The sequence below is a fragment of the Muntiacus reevesi genome, chromosome 20 (genome assembly GCF_963930625.1).
Source record: "Muntiacus reevesi chromosome 20, mMunRee1.1, whole genome shotgun sequence".
NCBI lineage: Eukaryota > Metazoa > Chordata > Mammalia > Artiodactyla > Cervidae > Muntiacus > Muntiacus reevesi.
Genome location: NC_089268.1, coordinates 32,432,781 through 32,454,428, shown reverse-complemented (window position 1 = coordinate 32,454,428; position 21,648 = coordinate 32,432,781). Strand labels below are relative to the sequence as shown.

Below are 21,648 nucleotides of genomic sequence, written 5' to 3'. Positions count from 1 at the left end.
TATTTATAGTATCCGAACGGACCTGTTTGAAAACTGCAAGAGCAGGGGCGGTAACCACATTCAGTTCCCGCCCTTCGCTTATTTGTCGCTTGGTCATGGCTGTAGCAGCTAGGCAAGGCGCCTGCAGCGACTGGATCATGGAGATGGAATATAAATTTTTCTCCTATTTATGGATACCTGTGTTTGTGCGTGCATACAAAACGGGCAGCCTTTAACTGAGGCAACAGTTTATACACTTTCCCCAAAAAAGCCTGATACCTTCTTCAGACTTCCTAGAATATTACATAATCAGATAACACATGCTATTGTCCTTTATGAAGTGCTTTAACTACAGATTTAAACAGAGCCACTGAGTGCTACACTGGAGATTTATAAATATATATATCCTAAAGTGAATTAAAAAAAAAAAAAAAACTTATTGGGCTGCAAGCCTAAAATTTGTGGCATAATTATAAATTAATTTACAGACAGGTTGTATCTGGCATCATATCTGTAACCACATTCTATTTCTACAAGCCAGTGGCATTTACTCCAGTCACGCTCTGGAGACAGCCTGCTCCACATACTGGCTTGTGACCTTGAGCAGTCTATACATTTTTTTCCCCCTTTAAATATATAAGAAAGTGTAAATTATAGAGCACTGAAATTTAAAAGAGAATACACCTTTTAAAAAACATCTGCAAATAAGCAATTACTCAGCATTATTATGACATATTACAGTATCCTGTGTTCTCTCAACTCCTCCACTCAAAACTCATGCCTCTAAAGTGAAAGTCTAAGTAATTAATTTACTAAAACCTTCCTTTGAGGATTCCACAAAATAGCACATAAAAATTTAGATTTTTTTTTTTTAACGTGTTCGTCGCTCTGTCCTCTCTGATTCTTTGCGACCCCATGGACTGTAGCCCACCAGGCTCCTCTGTCCATGGAGTTCTCCAGGCAATACCAGTGTGGGTAGCCATTCTCTCCTCCAGATCTTCCCCACCCATGGATCAAGCCCCAGTCTCCTACATTGCAGGCAGTTCCTTTACTGTCTGAGCCACCAAGAAACCTCACATAAAGATTTAATGAATGGTTAATTCCTTTGAGTTCCAGTTGACTTCGACTTTTTTTTTTTTTTTTTTTTTTTTTTTTGCTTTTTCTCCATGATCTGTGAGGAGAACCAAGATCATCAGAGCTCTATGGTCTGTGAGGACAACCAAGATTATCAAAGCTGCTCCTTGAGTGTGCAGTGCACAGAAACGAATTCCAGAATAGACTTCTTAACCTGGAACATATAGATGGATTCAGTTCATTTTATAGAACAAAAACTCCAACTTTATTTTTATTATACTACAACCAAACCTTAGCATTTCCTCCTATTCTGAATGCAGGCAACAGTGTGGGTGACAGGACCTGAGCTATATTCATATCAAGTCGCAGTAGCAGCTGTCAATCTCCATCTCTCATATTGTTTAAATATATTACACCTTCTAAACTTGGTCATATGGGTAATCTTGTTATGTAGTGAATTAATAAAGAATACATGCATACCTCACCAATTTGGATTTTTTAATAAATTTGATAAGGATATTTTAATACAACTGTTTTCCTTTGTAATCCTATGTATATTAACTTAAGCACTAAAAAGCACTATTTTGGAAAGGGGCTCATAAGCTTTATCAAAAATACAAAGAAGTCCAGGCTGCTTAAATATAAACACAATATGTTAAAGACGTATTTTGAGGAGTGAAAAAGAAAATCAAAACTCTTTTTAATTTTACCATCAGTCTATTTCCTAGTGAACAGAAAGTATAAGTTACAATGTTTCCTATAAACTTATATCGTTGATTAAATAAGAAACATAGTAGTGAATATAAATGCTTTTAAATTTCGCTTTCTTAAGGGAATTATGTATGTGTATGAGTGTTGTGCATGTGTTTATTCCTTAATTCTGTTACTTACTTTCCCAAAGTGATCTTCCAGAAGCATCACGGAACTCAGAACTCAAGAGTTTGTGAACATTTTAAGAGATCCTTCTTAGTAAAATCAAGGTAAATGAAATAATTTTTAAAACCCATAAAGCAGTCTTTACATGGATCTTCTCTGCCATCAGCTAGTGCAACACAAGCACAACTATCATGACAAGATGATCATTAGTTATTGCTTTTGCCATTTTCCTAGACAAATTTTGAATGCCTGAAGGCCCCAAATTAACTAATGCTCTAAATAGTCACAAGAAGCTATGATAAAATTTTTTCAAACTAAATAATGACTTTTCTTATCAGATATTGCTACTATTCCAAGGAGCCTTTACTATACAGCTTTATGTAGGTAAGTCCTGAAAGAGTCTGTGTTATTTCTCCTCATATGAAACAGATTTTCTGGGCAAATCTCAATAAGAATCAAGCCGTTGTTTAAGGCATGGAAAGCCAAGAATCTATAGAATGTCACTTGAGAGCATGTTATTGAAGACACAAAGAGAAGGTTTGTATTTTAAAAGAAAATAAAAAAGTTGTCCCTCTGACCTCTGAATCTGCATAACTGTCAGGGGCTTTTGAAAAAGGCTTTGAACAACGTGATAAAAACTGGAGGAAGTAACCACAAAAGTCTCAAACCCTGAGATGTCCTGGTTCATTGTAGAATATACTTGGTGTGATGCCTCCACAGGAAATTTTTTATTTTTTGCTTTCTTGAATTGTAACAAACACAATTCCGGGACAGAGCTGAGACTAGGTTGCTGTCAAGATGAAGACAGCTGGGAACCAATCAGCGCACGGTGGCGCTGTGTGTATAAATACAGAGACGTTCGGAGGCGCGGCTACTCAACTCAGAGACGTTATTTTTTTACTGTTAGGCAACCAAACCGACAATCATGTCTGAAACTGTACCTGCCGCGCCTCCTGCTCCTTCTCCTGTGGAGAAGACACCCGTGAAGAAAAAGGCCCGCAAGTCCACCGGTGCCGCGAACCGCAAGGCGTCCGGGCCACCGGTGTCCGAGCTCATCACCAAGGCTGTCGCCGCCTCCAAGGAGCGCAGCGGCGTGTCTCTGGCTGCGCTCAAGAAGGCACTGGCGGCCGCCGGCTACGATGTGGAGAAGAACAACAGCCGCATCAAGCTGGGTCTCAAGAGCCTGGTGAGCAAGGGCACTCTGGTGCAGACCAAGGGCACCGGGGCTTCCGGCTCCTTCAAGCTCAACAAGAAGGCGGCCACCGGGGAGGCCAAGCCCAAGGCGAAGAAGCCGGGCGCGGCCAAGCCCAAGAAGGCTGCTACCGGGGCGGCTAAGAAGTCCAAGAAATTCACGGGTGTAGGCACCCCGAAAAAAACCGCTAAGAAGACCTTGAAGAAGGTGAAGCCTACTACTGGGGTCAAGAAAGGGGCCAAAAGCCCGAAAAAGGTGAAGACAGCCAAGGCCAAGGCGGCAAAGAGCCCGGTGAAGGCTAAAGTTCATAAGCCCAAGGTAGCCAAGCCTAAAACGGCCAAGCCCAAAACGGCGATCCCCAAGAAGTAAGAGCACTAAGGATTAGTTTAAAGGCTCTTTTCAGAGCCACCGAACTCCTCTTAAAAGAGCTTGTAATATTTTCGAAGTGGAGATATCAGTACACAACTCTTTCACAGAAAAAGTAGTGGCTCTGAGAAGAGCCTTTGGGTTCAAAGTTGGTACTTATTAGGGGAAAAACATCTAGGCCCTCTCCCCGCGGATGCGGCGGGCGAGCTGGATGTCCTTGGGCATGATGGTGACGCGCTTGGCGTGGATGGCGCACAGGTTGGTGTCCTCAAAGAGCCCCACCAGGTAGGCCTCGCACGCCTCCTGCAGCGCCATCACGGCCGAGCTCTGGAAGCGCAGGTCGGTCTTGAAGTCCTGCGCGATCTCGCGCACCAGCCGCTGGAACGGCAGCTTGCGGATCAGCAGCTCGGTGGACTTCTGGTAGCGGCGGATCTCGCGCAGAGCCACCGTGCCGGGCCGGTAGCGGTGCGGTTTCTTCACGCCGCCGGTGGCCGGCGCGCTCTTGCGGGCCGCCTTGGTGGCCAGCTGCTTGCGCGGGGCCTTACCACCGGTGGACTTGCGAGCAGTCTGTTTAGTGCGAGCCATGACAGATTTCCCAAAACCAGCTAACTGATGGAAAAACGAAGCCCTGCCCCTTTCTTCCAGTATATATAAAGAGAGTCGCGTTCTGATTGGACAAGTCAACTGTTTCTTATGGCTCGCAGTGAACGTATTGGTAGACAAGTTCAGTACCCGATGACGTAAGCCTTCTTTTGAATGGCTGTTTTTAACCCTTTCTCGCCTCCGTCTCCTTATGCCATTTCTTTACAACGTTCTGTGGCTTTTCTCCGCAGAATTTAACACAATTTATCACAATGCTTGTTTTTCGTGGAATAAAAATTTTAAAATTTGGCACCTGAGCCTGGCTTTTTTTAAAAAATCACTTTCTGAAAAGGCGTATGTTGCTTGTGGTTCGTCGAAGTTATTTTTATATCCTCATTCAAGTTTAGTAAAGCTAATTTTGCATCAATTTCTACATTTCTCTTTTTGAACTCTTTCAACAAAGTACTTTCCTTTTTCTTTTTTATATTACAGCTATGTATTGGTAGATTATATTATCTATAAATTTCATTTCAGTATAAGAAAAGGAGTAGCTAGAGTATTTGTTATAGAAAGAGTGTTAGACGTAATAGAATTGAGAACCATCACTTTAGTGGTACAAAGATCATAAGAAAGCAGAAGTTGGAAAGAAGCCTGAAAACTTACTGTAACCCCCAAACCAGGCCCCCTGAACACACCCTTCTCTAACTTCCCCCTAAGACCTAAATGGCTTTCCCTTGGCAGTCACTGGATGGGCTCTTGCAGTTCATTCCAAGCCATCATGTACCAGAGTCAATTTTTTGCTTGGAGTGAGACCTGTGGCCATAAGAGAAAAGAATCCCTAGAATTACAGTACAGTGTATATCAATGATATATAAAAGTTTCAGATTTTACACGCATATAGGTTGTGATCTGATTATATCTCTAAGATATGGGGGAAAGGGAGTGGAGACACCTTCTGGAAAGACATAACACTTTTTAGGAACTATTAAGGAGTCAACTATAACTGCTATGAATCCAGACTGCATTAACAGTGGGTTAACTGGGTTAACCATCCCAGTCTGGATGGTCTGGTTACCTCTACCTCAAACGAAAGTCCAGGTCTCAATCTCTGAACTCCTCTGCCTAGAAGATAAGAAACCCAACTACGTTACATATTATATCAAAGAAGAGGACTTTGTCTTCACGGGAGACAAGCTGAAACATATAGCAACCCGAAACCACAGACAGACTGGGGCCTGTGCAGGCTTCAATTCTTATTAGAGATTCTTAATATTTCTTTGTACAGAATTTTCGAGAATGCACTAAAACTATTAACCCTGAAATAATCTCACACTTCCTATTGTATTAAATCAAGTGTAAATGTTTGCTCCTTGAACTCAAGGTGACCCAGTATTAAGCCCTACCTAAATGAATTTTAGCTCGAGGCTATGAAGTACTGTATGATTATTCACAGTTAACTAGGGCCCAGCTTAGTAGAGACTGGCTATTAAAAGCGAAAGTGTGAACTGCAGATCAACTTGTCCCATGAGAGTGCAAAATAATTCCTTTCAACAATAGTACTAAAGGAGTGGCCTTAACAACCTGTAGGTCACTATCTCCATGTCAACTTTCAGTCTTTACTTTTCAGTATCTTACTGCAACTCTTTTCTCAAGATTTACAACCCTGAGGACCTGCAGAAATGATCAACTTAAGTTACTTGTTACACAAGGCTTCTGTAGATCACATACTAATATAAAATTTTTTTGTAACTTTAAACTAGGTGATTAGTTTGGCGTTTGCAAAAGGCAAATACTGACATCAATACTTCAGCACTTCCAAGATGAACAAATTGTACTGAAATGCATTCTGTTAAAGAAAAAAATGCAAGCCCTTTTAATGAATACGTGGGTGGCTCTTAAAAGAGCCTTTGGCTCAGATTGAATGCTCAAGAACAAGAACTTGACTATTCCAGTTTACTTGCCCTTGGCCTTATGGTGGCTTTCGGTCTTCTTGGGCAGCAGCACCGCCTGGATGTTGGGCAGGACGCCGCCCTGAGCGATGGTGACTTTGCCCAGCAGCTTGTTGAGCTCCTCGTCGTTGCGGATGGCCAGCTGCAAGTGGCGCGGGATGATGCGGGTCTTCTTGTTGTCCCGGGCTGCGTTGCCGGCCAGCTCCAAGATCTCGGCCGTCAAGTACTCCAGCACCGCCGCCAGATACACCGGCGCGCCCGCCCCGACACGCTCGGCATAGTTCCCTTTGCGAAGCAGACGGTGCACTCGGCCCACAGGAAACTGAAGTCCAGCCCGCGAAGAGCGTGTCTTGGCCTTAGCCCGGGCTTTGCCACCTTGTTTTCCGCGTCCAGACATTTTAACGATCTAACCACCACCACCAGCAAAAGAAATGAAAAACAAACACATTATATTAGCAAATCAGAGGCAATTATACTTGTAAGCCGAATTGTAAGTTTCGCCCTTTGATTGGCTAAAGTGTCTTAACGGTAGCAACCAATTAAAAACGAGAACTGATGACACCTAATTTGCATACCGCCATACTACTAACAAAACTTATCCAATCAGACTGCAAAATTTTACATACCATATTTGCATACTGCTTCTACAAATATCAGGACCAATGTAACAGTAGCACGCTTTTTTCTTTGATTGGAATTAGCACAGTTTGTTAAGTATGCCTGAGCCAGCCAAGTCCGCTCCTGCCCCGAAGAAGGGCTCCAAGAAGGCGGTGACCAAGGCGCAGAAGAAGGACGGCAAGAAGCGCAAGCGCAGCCGCAAGGAGAGCTACTCCGTGTACGTGTACAAGGTGCTGAAGCAGGTCCACCCGGACACCGGCATCTCGTCCAAGGCCATGGGCATCATGAACTCCTTCGTCAACGACATCTTCGAGCGCATCGCGGGCGAGGCGTCGCGCCTGGCGCATTACAACAAGCGCTCGACCATCACATCCAGGGAGATCCAGACGGCCGTGCGCCTGCTGCTGCCCGGGGAGCTGGCCAAACACGCGGTGTCCGAGGGCACCAAGGCCGTCACCAAGTACACCAGCTCTAAGTGATCCCGACAAAGGGGCGTTTGTTCATATTTGATTCCAAAGGCTCTTTTAAGAGCCACCCACTTTTTCAGTAGAAGGGTTGTAACAACTACCGGTTGCCAAAATTGGTTTTTCTTTCCATTACTTTGCCCAAAGCAGCTTGTTCCTGTGTGGTGCTAACACTCCCGATACACGCACCATTCGGTTGAAAGCAAATTAATGTTCCTTTATTTTAGGTTATTAGCAGCATAGCTTTTTTTTTTTTTCTTTTCCACTATTCACTACCTCAAGGCTAGCCAAGTGTGATCATGCAAGTATCTAAACTGGTTTGATAGTGTGCCTTACAAACAGAATTCATGAAAAGAGCAACTTTAGTTTCACAATGGTCCTCTTTTATTCGTGCAGAATGGGCTTGCCAGGTCCGTAATGGACAAAATGATCGGAGCGTACTGCACGCAGGGCCGAGCGGTTGCAAAAACCAGACCAAGCTGCATGCAGTTGGGAAGATATACCCGCTGTGGACAGAGCCTGTGATAGGGTGAGCAGGGAGGCGCCGCAGTCTGCTGCATTCTCCCGGGGACTAGTGTACGCATCCTTTTTACTGGTGAGGAGATGCGATTTGGTGGAGAGCGGCACCTGCTCTCAGCCCAAGAACCGGCAGGCTTCCTAGTCCCAGAGTGTCCAGCCTCTGAAAGATCTTGCTGAGCAGTAGAGAGCTAAAGCTCCCACCCTCACCTCACCCAGCAGACCCACATCAAACCCAAAATTTCCAGCCAGTACAGCACCTGTGAGGCAGTTCTGGGCCCTTTCCAGTCAAGGAAGCAGAGCGTGGAGGAGGAAGGCCTGGCTTGCCCAGGATCTGGAGCCTTGGATGCAGAACCCACACCAGAAGCAGGCTGACCATGTGGTATGTGCCATATGGGGGATGTAATGCAATGCTTCTTTATTAGTGTTGTGGTAAGAAGAAAATGTACATGTATTCGATTTATTTGCTTAAAGCAATGTAACTTTTCAAAATATTAATGGGAACAGTGCAATTAATGAACATAGTGGTTGAAAAGTCAGTATCACCGTTTCCAAAACAGGGCCATTTAGTTGTAAAGAGAATTTGTCCAAGGTTTCTCTAATGAAAAATTAGGCCATTGCCAAACTACCATATTAGGATTCATAGCACTGGCAGTTCAGGAAAGAAATGCCCAGAAGGTATTTTGGTGCATCCTCTCCCTTAAACTATGTTAGTTTCTCGCAAGGTGTATTTCATATGATTGTTTTCATCTCGGTCACCAAAAAAAAAATTAATGAAAAAACAATTCATACGTCATTCCCGTTACCACCACTCTCCTGTCATATGATCACATATATAACAGTCATAACTTACCGTTTCTCATAATTACAAACCTAGGAGTGTGTGTGCTCAGTCGCTTCAGTTGTGTCTAACTCTTTGTGACCTTCTGGACTGTAGCTCACCGGGCTCTTCTGTGCATGGGATTCTCCAGGCAAGAGTACTGCAGTGGGTTACCATGCCCTCCTCCAGGGCTTCTTCCAAGACCAGAGACCCAACCTTCCTGTCCCACGTCTCCTACCTTGCAGGCATATTCTTTACTGCTGAACCACAAGAAAAGCCCCATTTACAAACCTGCTTAAGGTTATAAAACGCTATAAATGACAGCCCATATTGAACAAATGCTAGGAGTGTATTTTAAACTACTTTAGGATTTCAACCCTGGTAGGAAAAAAGTCATAATAGCCTATAACATTGTGTAAATTACTTTCATGAATCGCAGGCTTCCCACTCAAAGCACAACATTTAAGTTTACAACACAACATACACAAAAATGTATGCAAACATTCAAATAACACAACATACATGAAGAACAAAAGTGACAACATATATATGCATTATATAAATGTATATTGTATGATATATATTTATTATATATACTGAAAGAATGAAAAAAAAAAAAAACCGTAAAGCTGTACTTAAGACTTCATATTATTGTAAATAGACAATTTTTGCTTTCTGTACTCCCAGAGGTAAATATCTAAACCAGGTCTACTACATGAGCTTTAGTGGAGCATATGAACTCCCAGAAATTACATACAATAGTGTGTCCACATGTTCCTCCTCCCACCAAAAGCAAAATATATAGCATTCTGTCAAATTTTAAAAATACTGTCACTGTGCTAGATACAATGATGCCTCCACAATTTTGTCTAATCTCTGTAGTCTATGAATATGTTGGGACACATAACAAATGGGAATTAAGGTTGCAGATGCCATTTAGGTTACTAATCATTTGACTTTAAATAGGGCTATCCTAGAAATGGCAACCCACTCCACTATTCCTGCCCGGAGAATTCCATGGACAGAGGAGCCTGGTGGGCTACAGTCCATGGGGTCGCAAAGAGTCAGACACGACTGAGTGACTGCCAGGCCGGGGTGTACCCTGGTGGTCCAGTGGTTAGGACTCCAAGCTTCCACTGCAGGGGGTAGGGGTTTGATGCCTAGTTGGTAAACTAAGATCCCACATGCTGGGTGGTGAGGGCAAATAAATAAATAGAAGGTTATCCTAGACAACCTAAGTGAGTTTAATATAATTCAAGGGCCCTTATCAATGGAAGAGGGAATCAGAATGCATATCAGAGAGAAGGTAGCATAAATATGATTTGGCCAGATATTGTGCGGGGAGCCGGCACACAAGATCCCACCCATGACAAGGTCATGAGGAGAAAATCTGACAGGCAAGGCGGATCAGGTTTTCAGGGATTACGAAAAGCTGCCCCCAGTGCTCATCTTAAAGATGATATCTGTCTTTCTGATGCTTGCTTTAATAGACTACTCCCTAATTTCTGTGATATAGGCAGAAGGCCTTCCTCGATCTCTTTCCAAATAAGAATCAATTTAGAACTTTAATCAATAAGTTTTTTGGGTGGTGGTATTTTATGAAATTATTTAGGGTCAAAGGAGTGTTTTAATTTAAACTCCTTTGCTGATATTTTAGTTTATGCGTCTATGCCCTTGGTACTAATATGCAGGGCTGCTTATAATACTCCTGTCATAAAATAGCATAAAGAACCTGCTCATATGGGGTCCCTAATAGACATAGAGCCCTTCAGGGGGTGAGGAAACCCTATTAGAAAACACAAGAAAAATTATTCTAAAAGTGGCTATTGGGTTCACATTTGCTTGCTGTGTTTTTACTCTTAATGTGCTAAGGTTGTGTTATGGAAACCATTGTTAATATAGTTAAAGATCTAGAAAAATAAGAGCTTAGCCCTAGTGTGGTAACAATGAGATTGTTGTTAATTGTCACCCAGGAGTGCTAGGTAGAGGCTGCCTCACCAAAGTCGCAAGAGTCAGCGTAGGGTAAACTTCTTAGATAAACGCAACTGACAACTTCTGCAGAAGGATTAATTTTTGTGTTAACAAGGTTATACTTCTACTCTGTACTGTTGCCCTATGAGACTGCTACCTTTCAGTTAAGGTCACCATAGAAACAGAAAATAGGTTTACATTCACCTGACCTGCATAAAATGTTAATAGGGCCCAAGGCCAGAAGATAATGTACAAGACCCTCATAAACAAAGTATGCAGAAAACACCCTGGTTTCGTGAAGAACAAGCTGATGTAATGTTAAACTATCTGCCCCTTAGAAATATACTAACTTAGGGTATAAAACCCACGGTAAAAAATAAAGCATTGCCAGACTCTACCAGACTCTGCTGCACCCCCATCTGGTAACTCTCTCTCTCTCGCTCTCTCTCTCCCCCCCTCGCAGACGTGGCCCTGTCAAGGCAGGTCTCACGTGTCTTCTCTCTATCTCGCCAACGCCGTTCATCCTGAGGGTGCCCCCTGGATCCTGCTGGGGATGGACCCCGGCAGGAATCAGAGTGCATATCCAGAGAGAAGGCAGCGTGAAAATGATTTGGCCAGATATTGCTTACTTTGAAATCTAGGAAAGATGCCATGAGCAAAGGAACAAAGGCAACACTCTAGGTGTTGCAAAAGGCATGGAAACGGGTTCACTCTTAAAGGCCACAGCCCTCTGACACCTTCATTTTACCTCAATGAGATTCATTTCTGAATGCTGATCTAAAGAACCATAAAATTATAAATGTATTGTTTTAAGCCACTATAATTGTGATTATTTGTCAGACCACCAACCAAAAATTAATGCACCTGCATGTCTAAGAATTATTGATTAATGTATTTATTCAATGATGTTCTTTAAGATTATAACTACATATCTGAAATTTAGAAGGGTAAATATAAAAATGACTATTAATACTAGTACTGTTGCTGCTGCTAAGTCAAGTCAGCCATGTCCGACTCTGTGCAACCCCATAGATGGCAGCCCACCAGGTTCCTGTCCCTGGGATTGTCCAGGCAAAAATACTAGAGTGGGTTGCCATTTCCTTCTCCAGTGCATGAAAGTGAAAAGTGAAAGTGAAGTCGCTCAAACGTGTCCAACTCTTCACAACTCTATGGAGTGTAGTCAACCAGACTCCGCCATCCATGGGATTTCCCAGGCATGAGTACTGGAGTGGGTTGCCATGCCTTCTCCATAGATAGTAGTAAACGCTTCCTAAATGCTGCAGATTCACATAATTTTGACATTGCTTTAACAGCAACAGTTTACATTTCCTTTTGTAGCTAGGGTGTCTACATTTTAACAGCAAAAATGTTAATTCAGTCTCCTGTGCCCAACGCACAGTGAGGCCAAACTAAAACGTTGGCATTGGGAATAGAGAAAGGCTTAATCTAAAGCCTTGCAATGAGAGATGGTTCAGACATTAAAAAGCCTCAGGCTCCTGGAAGGATTTTTAAAAGCTGGCTGAGGGAAGTGGTCTCCCAGGTTACTTGATTAAATTATACAAAATTCTCTCACTGACTTACAAAGAGTAACAGTGTGGTGTTAACAAGTGTTAAATTTATCACATCTTAGGTTCCAGGCTTCCCTGTAAACCTAGGGAAAGGTTCACCAGGGAAAAGGTTTACCCTCCTCCCTCAGAGGGAAAGCGTCTGCCTGCAGTGCAGGAGACCCGGGTTTGATCCCTGGTTCAGGAAGATGTCCTGGAGAAGGAAATGGCAACACACTCCAGTATTCTTGCCTGAAGAATCCCATGGATGGAGGAGCCTGTTAGGCTACAGTCCATGGGGTTGCAAAGAGTCAGATGTGACTGAGCCTCTTCACTTCACTTTAGGCTCCAGGAGGCATGGACCTAGGTGGTCATGGTCATGAAGTAGTTAACATCTTCCACTCAGTGGAAGGGTTTTCACTTCTGCAAAATAAGTCAGGAAGCTTGCATCAAATGTTGATACTTCAATGAAAGTCACTCAGTCCTGACAAGCCTTTGTGATCCTATGGAATATACATTTCAATGGACCATACAGTCCATGGAACTCTCCAGGCCAGAATACTGGAGTGAGTAGCCTATCCCAGTCCTGCAGATCTTTCTGACCCAGGAATCAAACTAGGGTCTCCTGCATTGCAGGCAGATTCTTTATCAACTGAGCTATCAGGGAAGATACCTCAGAGAGGATCTAAAACAAAGTTATGGGGGAAGGCCCCATCAGTTCAGTTCAGTTACTCAGCTGTGTTTGACTCTTTTGACACCATGGACTGCAGCACACAAGGCTTCCCTGTCCATCATCAAATCCCTAAGCTTGCTTAAACTCATTCCATCAAGTCCGTGATGTCAGCAAGCCATCTCATTCTCTGTTGTCCCCTTATACTCCTTCCTTCAATCTTTCCCAGCATCAGGGTCTTTTCCAGTGAGTCAGTACTTCATATCAGGTAGCCAAAGTATTGGAGCTTCAGCTTCAGCATCAATCCTTCCAATGAATATTCAGGACTGATTTTCCTTAGGATTGACTGGTTTGATCTTGCAGTCCAAGGGACTCCCAAAAGTATCCTCCAACACCACAGTTCAAAAACATCAGTTTTTTAGCGCGCAGCTTTCATTATAGTCCAACACTCACATCCATACATGACTACTGGAAAAACCATACCTTTGACTAGACGGACATTTGTTGACAAAGTAACGTCTCTGCTTTTTAGTATGCAGTCTGGATGGTCACAGCTTTTCTTACAAGGAGCAAGTGTCTTTTAATTTCATGGCTGCAGTCACGATCTGCAGTGATTTTAGAGCCCAAGAAATGAAAGCCTGTGGCTGTTTCCAATGTTTCACCATCTATTTGCCATGATGTGATGGGACCAGATGCCATGGTCTTCGTTTTTTGAATGTTGAGTTTTAAGCCAGCTTTTTCACTCTCCTCTTTTAGTTTCATCAAGAAGCTCTTCAGTTCCTCTTTGTTTTCTGCCATAAGGGTGGTGTCATCTACATATCTGAGGTTACTGATATTTCTCCTGACAATCTTGATTCCACCTTGTGCTTCATCCAGCCTGGCATTACACATGATATTATCTGCATAGAAGTTAAATAAGCCGTGTGACAATATACAGCCTTGTACTCCTTTCCCAGTTTGGAATCAGTCTGTTGTTCCATGTCAAGACTAACTGTTAATTCTTTACCTGCATACATATTTCTCAGGAGGCAAGTAAGATGGTCTGGTATTCCCATCTCTTGAAGAATTTTCCACAGAAGTCCACATAGGGTTTTACTAAACAAAAGAATGTCTAATTTCATGGATCAGAACTTTCCTCATTCATTATAGTATTATTATTACTTCTGAATATAATAGTACTTCAAAACCTTGTCTTTATTATATGTTAAGTGTAGGAATGATGGAACAAAGCGACCTCATAATGTTCATAAATAACTTCATGAGTTGTATATCTATCTAACATGTTTGTGTTTATTTTAATTATTGCATTTTTTTTTCACACACGTGTTGTCAATGGAGTTCGTTACAATAATGGGGGAGGGGGGGGGCTGCCCCACAGAGCTGGCAGGATCTTAGTTTCCCTCCCAAGGATTGAACAGGCCAAGGCAGTGAAAAAGCCAAGTCCTAACCATTGGACAACCCAGGGGACTCCCATAATATTCTCATTTTTAAAGTAAGAAACTGAGGCTGTTAGAACCAAAGACTACCTCACAAAATTTTAACTCCAACTAATGTTCTTCTGAGGCAATGTTCTTTCAAAGATGTCCAGATAGAACTGAAAAACACTTCACATCTACAGATCTCTGAACACATCAAGAAGTCTTTTTACAAGAATAACATCCTCTCCCAGCATTAGGCTACATCTCTTTTCTTGGTGAATTTCTTGTTCACTTTTTATGAAACCTCCCGACATTCAGATTAAGAAAAACACAATGATTATCAAAGTGCCTAATACTTTTAGACTAAGTGAAATAAGGAAAAGCTTTAAACTGCTGTTTTTTTACAAAGGTAAGTAATCAAGGGGTTCTGCCATACGCAGGCGAGGGGCAGGGGGCGGGACGGGCAGAGCATCTTTAACTCTGGAGGGGAGGCCTGATGAAAGTTAAAGATCTTAACTCTGTGGATCAGGTTGATGTGAAAACGTAAAATCTGGCCTGAAAAAGAGGTTGGGGTAAGCTGGGAACTACAACCAGTTCTTGGTACCGGGATGCCAGATAAGTTCTCTCTTCTTAATGTCAAATAGCCAGCCACCCTTCCTTACCTATGGAAATGAGAGGGAAAAAAAACAAAAAAACCTGGTCTTTTTAGTACAGAACGGGTTTGGGGAAATGTTAGATTAACAGCTTTCTTCCCAAAGCATAAGCTTCTCACTTCATTATCTCGGACACCAAACATAACTACACCTTAATGGCCAGCAAAGAAAGAGCAGAAAGAGTATATATACAACTCCTTAAATGAAAATGTAAGTGGCTCTGAAAAGAGCCTTTGGTTTAACAGCGGCCAGGCATATTTACTTGGAGCTGGTGTACTTGGTGACGGCCTTGGTGCCCTCGGACACCGCGTGTTTGGCCAGCTCCCCGGGCAGCAGCAGGCGCACGGCCGTCTGGATCTCCCTGGATGTGATGGTCGAGCGCTTGTTGTAATGCGCCAGGCGCGACGCCTCGCCCGCGATGCGCTCGAAGATGTCGTTGACGAAGGAGTTCATGATGCCCATGGCCTTGGACGAGATGCCGGTGTCCGGGTGGACCTGCTTCAGCACCTTGTACACGTACACGGAGTAGCTCTCCTTGCGGCTGCGCTTGCGCTTCTTGCCGTCCTTCTTCTGCGCCTTGGTCACCGCCTTCTTGGAGCCTTTCTTCGGGGCAGGAGCGGACTTGGCCGGCTCAGGCATGTTTGAAAACACAACACCGAACAACACAAGTAGATCGGGAAATGACTGCTTGTAAGTAAAATCTGCTCTTTTATAGGTGGCCTATGCAAATAAGGTGTTTACGAATATTCATATCTGATTTGACAACGCATTGGTGACGATATTATGTAAATTTACCTCCACCACATCTCTTTTCTTATTGGTTAGACAGAAAACAGAAGACTTTAACCAATCCTGTCTCGCTTGCGGCAATTCCACCCAGCACTATAACTGCCATCTTGTCGCTGCTTACAGACCACTTTTTTTTCTGCTTTTCTTCTGGCGGTTGTGCTATCGCTCAGCTTACCATGTCTGGGCGCGGGAAGCAAGGAGGGAAAGCTCGGGCCAAGGCTAAAACTCGCTCTTCGCGGGCCGGGCTCCAGTTCCCCGTGGGCCGAGTGCACCGGCTACTCCGCAAGGGTAACTACTCCGAACGGGTCGGGGCCGGGGCCCCGGTGTACCTGGCGGCGGTGCTGGAGTACCTGACAGCCGAGATCCTGGAGCTGGCGGGCAACGCGGCCCGGGACAACAAGAAGACCCGCATCATCCCGCGCCACCTACAGCTGGCCATCCGCAACGACGAGGAGCTCAACAAGCTGCTGGGTCGTGTGACCATCGCTCAGGGTGGTGTCCTGCCCAACATCCAGGCGGTGCTGCTGCCCAAGAAGACCGAGAGCCACCACAAGGCCAAGGGCAAGTGAAACGTTTAGCAGTATTAACATTCCCAGTTCTGAAAAACAAAAGGCTCTTTTAAGAGCCACCCACTTTTTCTGGGAAGTGCTGGAATACTTAGAGTATGGGAGGCGTCTTCCAATGAAAACGAATAAATTGTCTGAGCTAACTTTTATTTACTGACATTATAGTGTTAAGTGTTGTCTTTAAAAAGGGGAAAGCATCTCATATTTGCAACAAAGGTACCAAATTATTAGCCATTGGTCACTTAGGCATCATAGTCTTTCAAAAATTCATGTTAGCAGGTTTCTACTGTCGCCTATAACTGAAACAAAAGGTTGTCGCGTATAACTGAAACAAAAGGTATAATTTGTAAATTCAAAAAATCCATGATGAGGGAATTCCGTATCAGAACAAATTTGGGCTTGTAGACTATGAATGACGTATATGTAGGTAAATAACAAGCCCGTAGTGCCTTATTGAGAGGTTTTGCGTGTATTGTACACGATGTCTGTCTTTACATATATATGCATAGTCAAATGAATATCCTGTCAAAAAGTATATAAATAAACAAGAGAACAAAGGAGGAATAGCTGGCCAATGACATGTCAGGGCGGGCTTTTTAAATTTTGCGGATGACGAGATTAGAATTGTTTAGTCCGTTGGTTATTTCTTGTTCCTAAAACGCAATGAATGAACTACATTATAATCAGTACTAAATGAAACCTCACTGTTACATTACTGCTATGCACTCATGTTATCCTGAATTATAGACTCCAGATAAAAATTCGATTATACATTTAATCTTTAAAGGAAATCCGATCATATTTCTCCGAAAGGCAAAGTGAGAACCAATTAGATCACAGCGCGGGACCTAGGAATCAAACTGACCGCTCCTATAAATAAGGTCAGAGGCAGCACTGGCAGCATAACACTCTCCTGCCAGTTTTCTGTTAACCCCATGGCTCGCACAAAGCAGACGGCTCGCAAGTCCACCGGTGGCAAGGCGCCGCGCAAGCAGCTGGCCACCAAGGCGGCCCGCAAGAGCGCGCCGGCCACCGGCGGCGTGAAGAAGCCGCACCGCTACCGGCCCGGTACGGTAGCTCTGCGCGAGATCCGCCGTTACCAAAAGTCCACAGAGCTGCTGATCCGCAAGCTGCCGTTCCAGCGGCTGGTGCGCGAGATCGCGCAGGACTTCAAGACCGACCTGCGCTTCCAGAGCTCGGCCGTGATGGCGCTGCAGGAGGCGTGCGAGGCCTACCTCGTAGGGCTCTTCGAGGACACCAACCTGTGCGCCATCCACGCCAAGCGCGTCACCATCATGCCCAAGGACATCCAGCTTGCTCGCCGGATCCGTGGAGAGAGAGCGTAATCCAAGGTTACTGCTTTCTCTGTACTGAAAAAGGCTCTTTTCAGAGCCACCTACTTTGTCGATAAGAATTGTGATGCTTTCCCTTATTTTACCTCCCTAGGCAATAGGGGAAGGCAATGGCACCCCACTCCAGTACTCCTGTCTGGAAAACCCCATGGGCGGCGGAACCTGCTAGGCTGCAGTCCATGGGGTCGCTAAGAGTCGGACATGACTGAGGGTCTTCACTTTGACGCATTGGAGAAGGAAATGGCAACCCACAACAGTGTTCTTGCCGGGAGAATCCCAGGGATGGGGGAGCCTCGTGGGCTGCCGTCTATGGGGTCGCACAGAGTTGGACACGACTGAAGTGACTCTGCAACAGCAGGCAGTTAATAAGCAATAATGGCAAGAAAAAACCCTCTACTACTCTTCTTCTGCCTTAAGGCAAGATATAAATTCTGTCCTGGAGACGGCTGTAGACATGTCAGAGTAGAGAGGTTCCACAGAAACTTGCTAACAAACCTGGGTTAGTTTGCTCCCATATATGTACCTTCTCACAGGTTGCTGCCCTTGGAAGCCTAAAACTGCTTTTCTTTGCACTGTCATTTCTCTATAAATCTATTCTTTGATGAAGACGCTATGTAAGCTGAAATTCTAACCCACCTCTTTAAATTAGTTTTTACTATGTGTCTTCCCCAAGGAAAAGAAGTGCAAAAAGGCAAAATGATTGTCTGAGGAGGCCTTACAAATAGCTGTGAGTAGAAGAGATGCAAACGGCAAAGGAGAAAAGATATACCGATTTGAATGCAGAGTTCCAAAGAATAGCAAGGAGCGATAAGAAAGCCTTGCTCAGCAATCAGTGAAAAGAAACAGAGGAAAGCAGAATAGGAAAGACTAGAGATCTCTTTAAGGAAATTAGAGATACCAATGGAACATTTCATGAAACGATGGGCACAATAAAGGACAGATATGGTATGGACTTAAGAAGAATACATTAAGAAGCAATGGCAAGAATACACAAAACTATACAAAAAGATCTTCATGACCTTCATGACCCAGATAATCACAATGGAGTGATCACTCACCTAGAGCCAGACATCCTGGAATGAGAAGCCAAGTGGGCCTTAGGAAGCATCACTATGAACAAAACTACTGCAGGTGATGGAATTCCAGTTGAGCTATTTCAAATCCTAAAAAAGGATTCTGTGAAAGTGCTGCACTCAATATGCCAGCAAATTTGGAAAACTCAGTAGTGGCCACAGGACTGGAAAAGGTCAATTTTCACTCCAATTCCAAAGAAAGGCAATGCCAAAGAATGTTCAAACTACTGCACAATTGTATTCATCTCACACACTAGCAAAGGAATGGTCAAAATTCTCCAAACCAGGCTCCAACAGTACAGGAACTGGGAACTTCCAGTTGTTAAAGCTGGATTTAGAAAAGGCAGAGAAACCAGAGATCAACTTGCCAACATCCATTGGATCATCAAAAAAGCAAGAGAGTTCCAGAAAAACATCTACTTCTGCTTTATTGACTATGCCAAAGCCTTTGACTGTATGGACCACAACAGACTGTGGAAAATTCTGAAAGAGTTGGAATACCATACCACCTGACTTGCCTCTTGAGAAATCTGTACACATCTCAGGAAGCAACAGTTAGAACTGGACGTGGAACAACGGACTGGTTCCAGATAGGGAAAGGAGTATGTCAAGACTGTATATTATCATGCTGCTTATTTAACTTATATGCAGAGTACATCATGAGAAATGCTGGACTTAATGAAGCACAAGCTGGAATCAGGATTGCTGGGAGAAATATCAATAACCTCAGATATGCAGATGACACCAACCTTATATGGCAGAAAGTGAAGAAGAATTAAAGAGCCTCTTGAAAGTGAAAGAGGAGAGTGAAAAAGTTGGCTTGGAACTCAACATTTCAGAAAACTAAGATCATGGCATCTGGTCCTATCAATTCATGTCAAATAGATGGGGAAACAATGGAAACAGTGAAAGACTTTATGTTCTTGAGCTCCAAAATCACTGCAGATGGTGACTGCAGACATGAAATTAAAAGATGTTTGCTCTTTGGAAGAAAAGTTATGACCAACATAGACGGCATATTAAAAAGCAGAGACATTACTTTGCCAACAAAGGTACATCACTTAGTCAAAGCTATGGTTTTTCCAGTAGTCATGTATGGATGTGAGAGTTGGAATATAAAGAAAGCTGAGTGCTGAAGAATTGATGGTTTTGAACTGTAGTGTTGGAGATGACTCTTGAGAGTCCCTTGGACTGCAAGGAGATCCAACCAGTCCATCTTAAAGGAAATCAGTCCTGAATATGCATTGGAAGGACTGATGTTGAAGCTGAAACTCCAATATTTTGGCCACCTAATGCACAGAACTGACTCATTTGAAAAGACTCTGATGCTGGGAATGATTGAAGGCAGGAGAAGGGGACGACAGAGGATGAGATGGTTGGATGGCATCACCGACTCAATGGACATAAGTCTGGGTAAACTCCGGGCGTTGTTGATTGCCAGGGAGGACTATCATGCTACGGTCCATGGGGTTGCGAAGAGTCAGACGTGACTGAACAATTGAACTGAAGTGAACTGGGTCTCTTCCTCTGTATGTATGAAATATACATTTCTTTTTCCTTTGCTAATCCAAAATCAAGATATATAGAGGAAATATTTACAACCTCCATTACCACTACTACCACCACCACCATCACAATTGGGTAAGAAGGGAAGAAGATTGAATTAAAGTCAACAGAGCAATTTAGATCAAAAAGGTTTATTGAATTATATTATAACCTTTATCTTTTCTTCTGGGTAGAGATAATATTTCTCTGTAATGGGTAAAAATCTCCCATCTCCTTTTCCCTTTGCCTTCAGACTTTCCCAGCATCAGTGTTTTTTCCAATGAATCATCTCTTCTCAGCAAGTGGCCAATGTATTGTAGATTCAGCATGATACATAGTTAAACAGAAATACCTTCCTTTAGAAAAACTAAAAAACATATCTACAGACTTTTTAGACTATATTTTCATATGACAACAAAAGGAAATTCAGTCCATTCTTTTACCTTAATTTGATATTTAGATATATCTTAACAGATTTCAGAGGTTTTTATGTAGTGGCCAGAGCATTTTCTTGGTCCACAATGAACCCATGCTTGATGAAGAATCTGCTTTCCTGTCTAATTTCCACCATACTGTGTGCTGCTCATCAATGATGATTTGCCATGGCATTGAGAGACAAGTGTGTAATATCCCAGGCCTAAGGATGAAGATGACAGAAACATCACATCTCGTAGACTGTCTTTATTTCCAAAGTCACAGTCTCCAATCACAAGCACATAATATCTCATTTTATTTTTTTTTAACAAAAAATCATGATCAACAAATAAAATGAATTTGTGTCAAAGAGCTTCACTTTCCAATAAATGAACCAACAGGTAAAATACTGTATTAAATTCAAAGAACCTTTAAGATATTAGAGTATTTATAGACAATGGAGAAAGAAATGTTAGGATAAAATTATTAAAATTATTTTATTAATCCAAGAGGTTATAAATCTTTAGAGTTATATCTGTTTCACCTGACCAAAGTGATTTGCCTTTCTACCAAATAAGGGCTTTGCACGTTAAGTAAATTCACTTAAATTAGTACTTAGAATCAATAGTAAATAGATGATCAAAGTACATTTTCACAGAATCCTTCAGTGGCCTTGTATATTGGACATCATGGACTCTCTTTTTTTCTTTGCTTCCAAGGCTCAGACAATTTTTCACACATAGAGGCAGGAGATAGATGCCGCCAGGCTGAGCAGTTGAAGTTTGTTCCCTGTGAAATACCAGGAATATATATCCAAGACAAAGAGTAGAGTCATAGCAAAAACAGAGAGGAGTTGAGCCCTGCCTAGATAAAAGATAAAGATACCACATATTCCTCATCCTCCAGGTCAAGACCTTCCATCTACGCAGGCTCAGAAAGGCGTGAAATGGGTGAAATGGGGAAGGGACACCCCATAGTAAGGGATGGAGTAATTAATGGATACAGCTGGTTCAATTGAACGAACTATATATATATATCCATGGTGGTTGCAAAGAGCTGGAAACAACTTAGCAACTAAACAAGAGTTTAGCACTGAATTCTTAAAACAAAAAGTTTGCACACATAGGGGTATGGAAGTTATGAAAGCAACTAACATAGGCCCAGATTGCAAAATACCACATTGAGAGATTTAAGAATATTGGGGAGCAGGATCTCCC

The 21,648-nt window shown here is 43.0% G+C and overlaps 7 protein-coding genes across 7 annotated transcripts; 4 read left to right on the top strand and 3 right to left on the bottom strand.

Annotated features, from left to right (window-relative positions):
• Nucleotides 1-2,854: 2,854 nt before the first annotated feature.
• LOC136151494 (histone H1.4-like) lies at nt 2,855-3,497 on the top strand. Its single transcript, XM_065912671.1, has one exon. It carries the CDS (start codon nt 2,855-2,857, stop codon nt 3,488-3,490), a length of 636 nt encoding a protein of 211 aa, XP_065768743.1. The 3' UTR covers nt 3,491-3,497.
• Nucleotides 3,498-3,648: 151 nt separating this feature from the next.
• On the bottom strand, nt 3,649-4,074 carry LOC136151495 (histone H3.1). The gene has a single exon (XM_065912672.1). It carries the CDS (start codon nt 4,070-4,072, stop codon nt 3,662-3,664), a length of 411 nt encoding a protein of 136 aa, XP_065768744.1. The 5' UTR covers nt 4,073-4,074; the 3' UTR covers nt 3,649-3,661.
• Nucleotides 4,075-6,014: 1,940 nt separating this feature from the next.
• LOC136151496 (histone H2A type 1) lies at nt 6,015-6,444 on the bottom strand. The gene has a single exon (XM_065912673.1). It carries the CDS (start codon nt 6,413-6,415, stop codon nt 6,023-6,025), a length of 393 nt encoding a protein of 130 aa, XP_065768745.1. The 5' UTR covers nt 6,416-6,444; the 3' UTR covers nt 6,015-6,022.
• A 280-nt stretch (nt 6,445-6,724) lies between these two features.
• Nucleotides 6,725-7,115, top strand: LOC136151482 (histone H2B type 1-C/E/F/G/I). The gene has a single exon (XM_065912657.1). The coding sequence runs from the start codon at nt 6,735-6,737 to the stop codon at nt 7,113-7,115; it is 381 nt and encodes a 126-aa protein (XP_065768729.1). The 5' UTR covers nt 6,725-6,734.
• Nucleotides 7,116-13,909: 6,794 nt separating this feature from the next.
• LOC136151426 (histone H2B type 1-C/E/F/G/I) lies at nt 13,910-15,358 on the bottom strand. The gene has a single exon (XM_065912535.1). It carries the CDS (start codon nt 15,329-15,331, stop codon nt 14,951-14,953), a length of 381 nt encoding a protein of 126 aa, XP_065768607.1. The 5' UTR covers nt 15,332-15,358; the 3' UTR covers nt 13,910-14,950.
• A 268-nt stretch (nt 15,359-15,626) lies between these two features.
• Nucleotides 15,627-16,204, top strand: LOC136151448 (histone H2A type 1-B). The gene has a single exon (XM_065912576.1). The coding sequence runs from the start codon at nt 15,658-15,660 to the stop codon at nt 16,048-16,050; it is 393 nt and encodes a 130-aa protein (XP_065768648.1). The 5' UTR covers nt 15,627-15,657; the 3' UTR covers nt 16,051-16,204.
• Nucleotides 16,205-16,982: 778 nt separating this feature from the next.
• Nucleotides 16,983-17,512, top strand: LOC136151512 (histone H3.1). Its single transcript, XM_065912704.1, has one exon. It carries the CDS (start codon nt 16,983-16,985, stop codon nt 17,391-17,393), a length of 411 nt encoding a protein of 136 aa, XP_065768776.1. The 3' UTR covers nt 17,394-17,512.
• The last annotated feature ends 4,136 nt before the right edge of the window (nt 17,513-21,648 follow it).

Coding starts and splice junctions, on each gene's coding strand:
- LOC136151494 (XM_065912671.1), top strand. CDS start 2,855: ATGTCTGAAACTGTACCTGCCGCGCCTCCTGCTCCTTCTCCTGTGGAG.
- LOC136151495 (XM_065912672.1), bottom strand. CDS start 4,072: ATGGCTCGCACTAAACAGACTGCTCGCAAGTCCACCGGTGGTAAGGCC.
- LOC136151496 (XM_065912673.1), bottom strand. CDS start 6,415: ATGTCTGGACGCGGAAAACAAGGTGGCAAAGCCCGGGCTAAGGCCAAG.
- LOC136151482 (XM_065912657.1), top strand. CDS start 6,735: ATGCCTGAGCCAGCCAAGTCCGCTCCTGCCCCGAAGAAGGGCTCCAAG.
- LOC136151426 (XM_065912535.1), bottom strand. CDS start 15,331: ATGCCTGAGCCGGCCAAGTCCGCTCCTGCCCCGAAGAAAGGCTCCAAG.
- LOC136151448 (XM_065912576.1), top strand. CDS start 15,658: ATGTCTGGGCGCGGGAAGCAAGGAGGGAAAGCTCGGGCCAAGGCTAAA.
- LOC136151512 (XM_065912704.1), top strand. CDS start 16,983: ATGGCTCGCACAAAGCAGACGGCTCGCAAGTCCACCGGTGGCAAGGCG.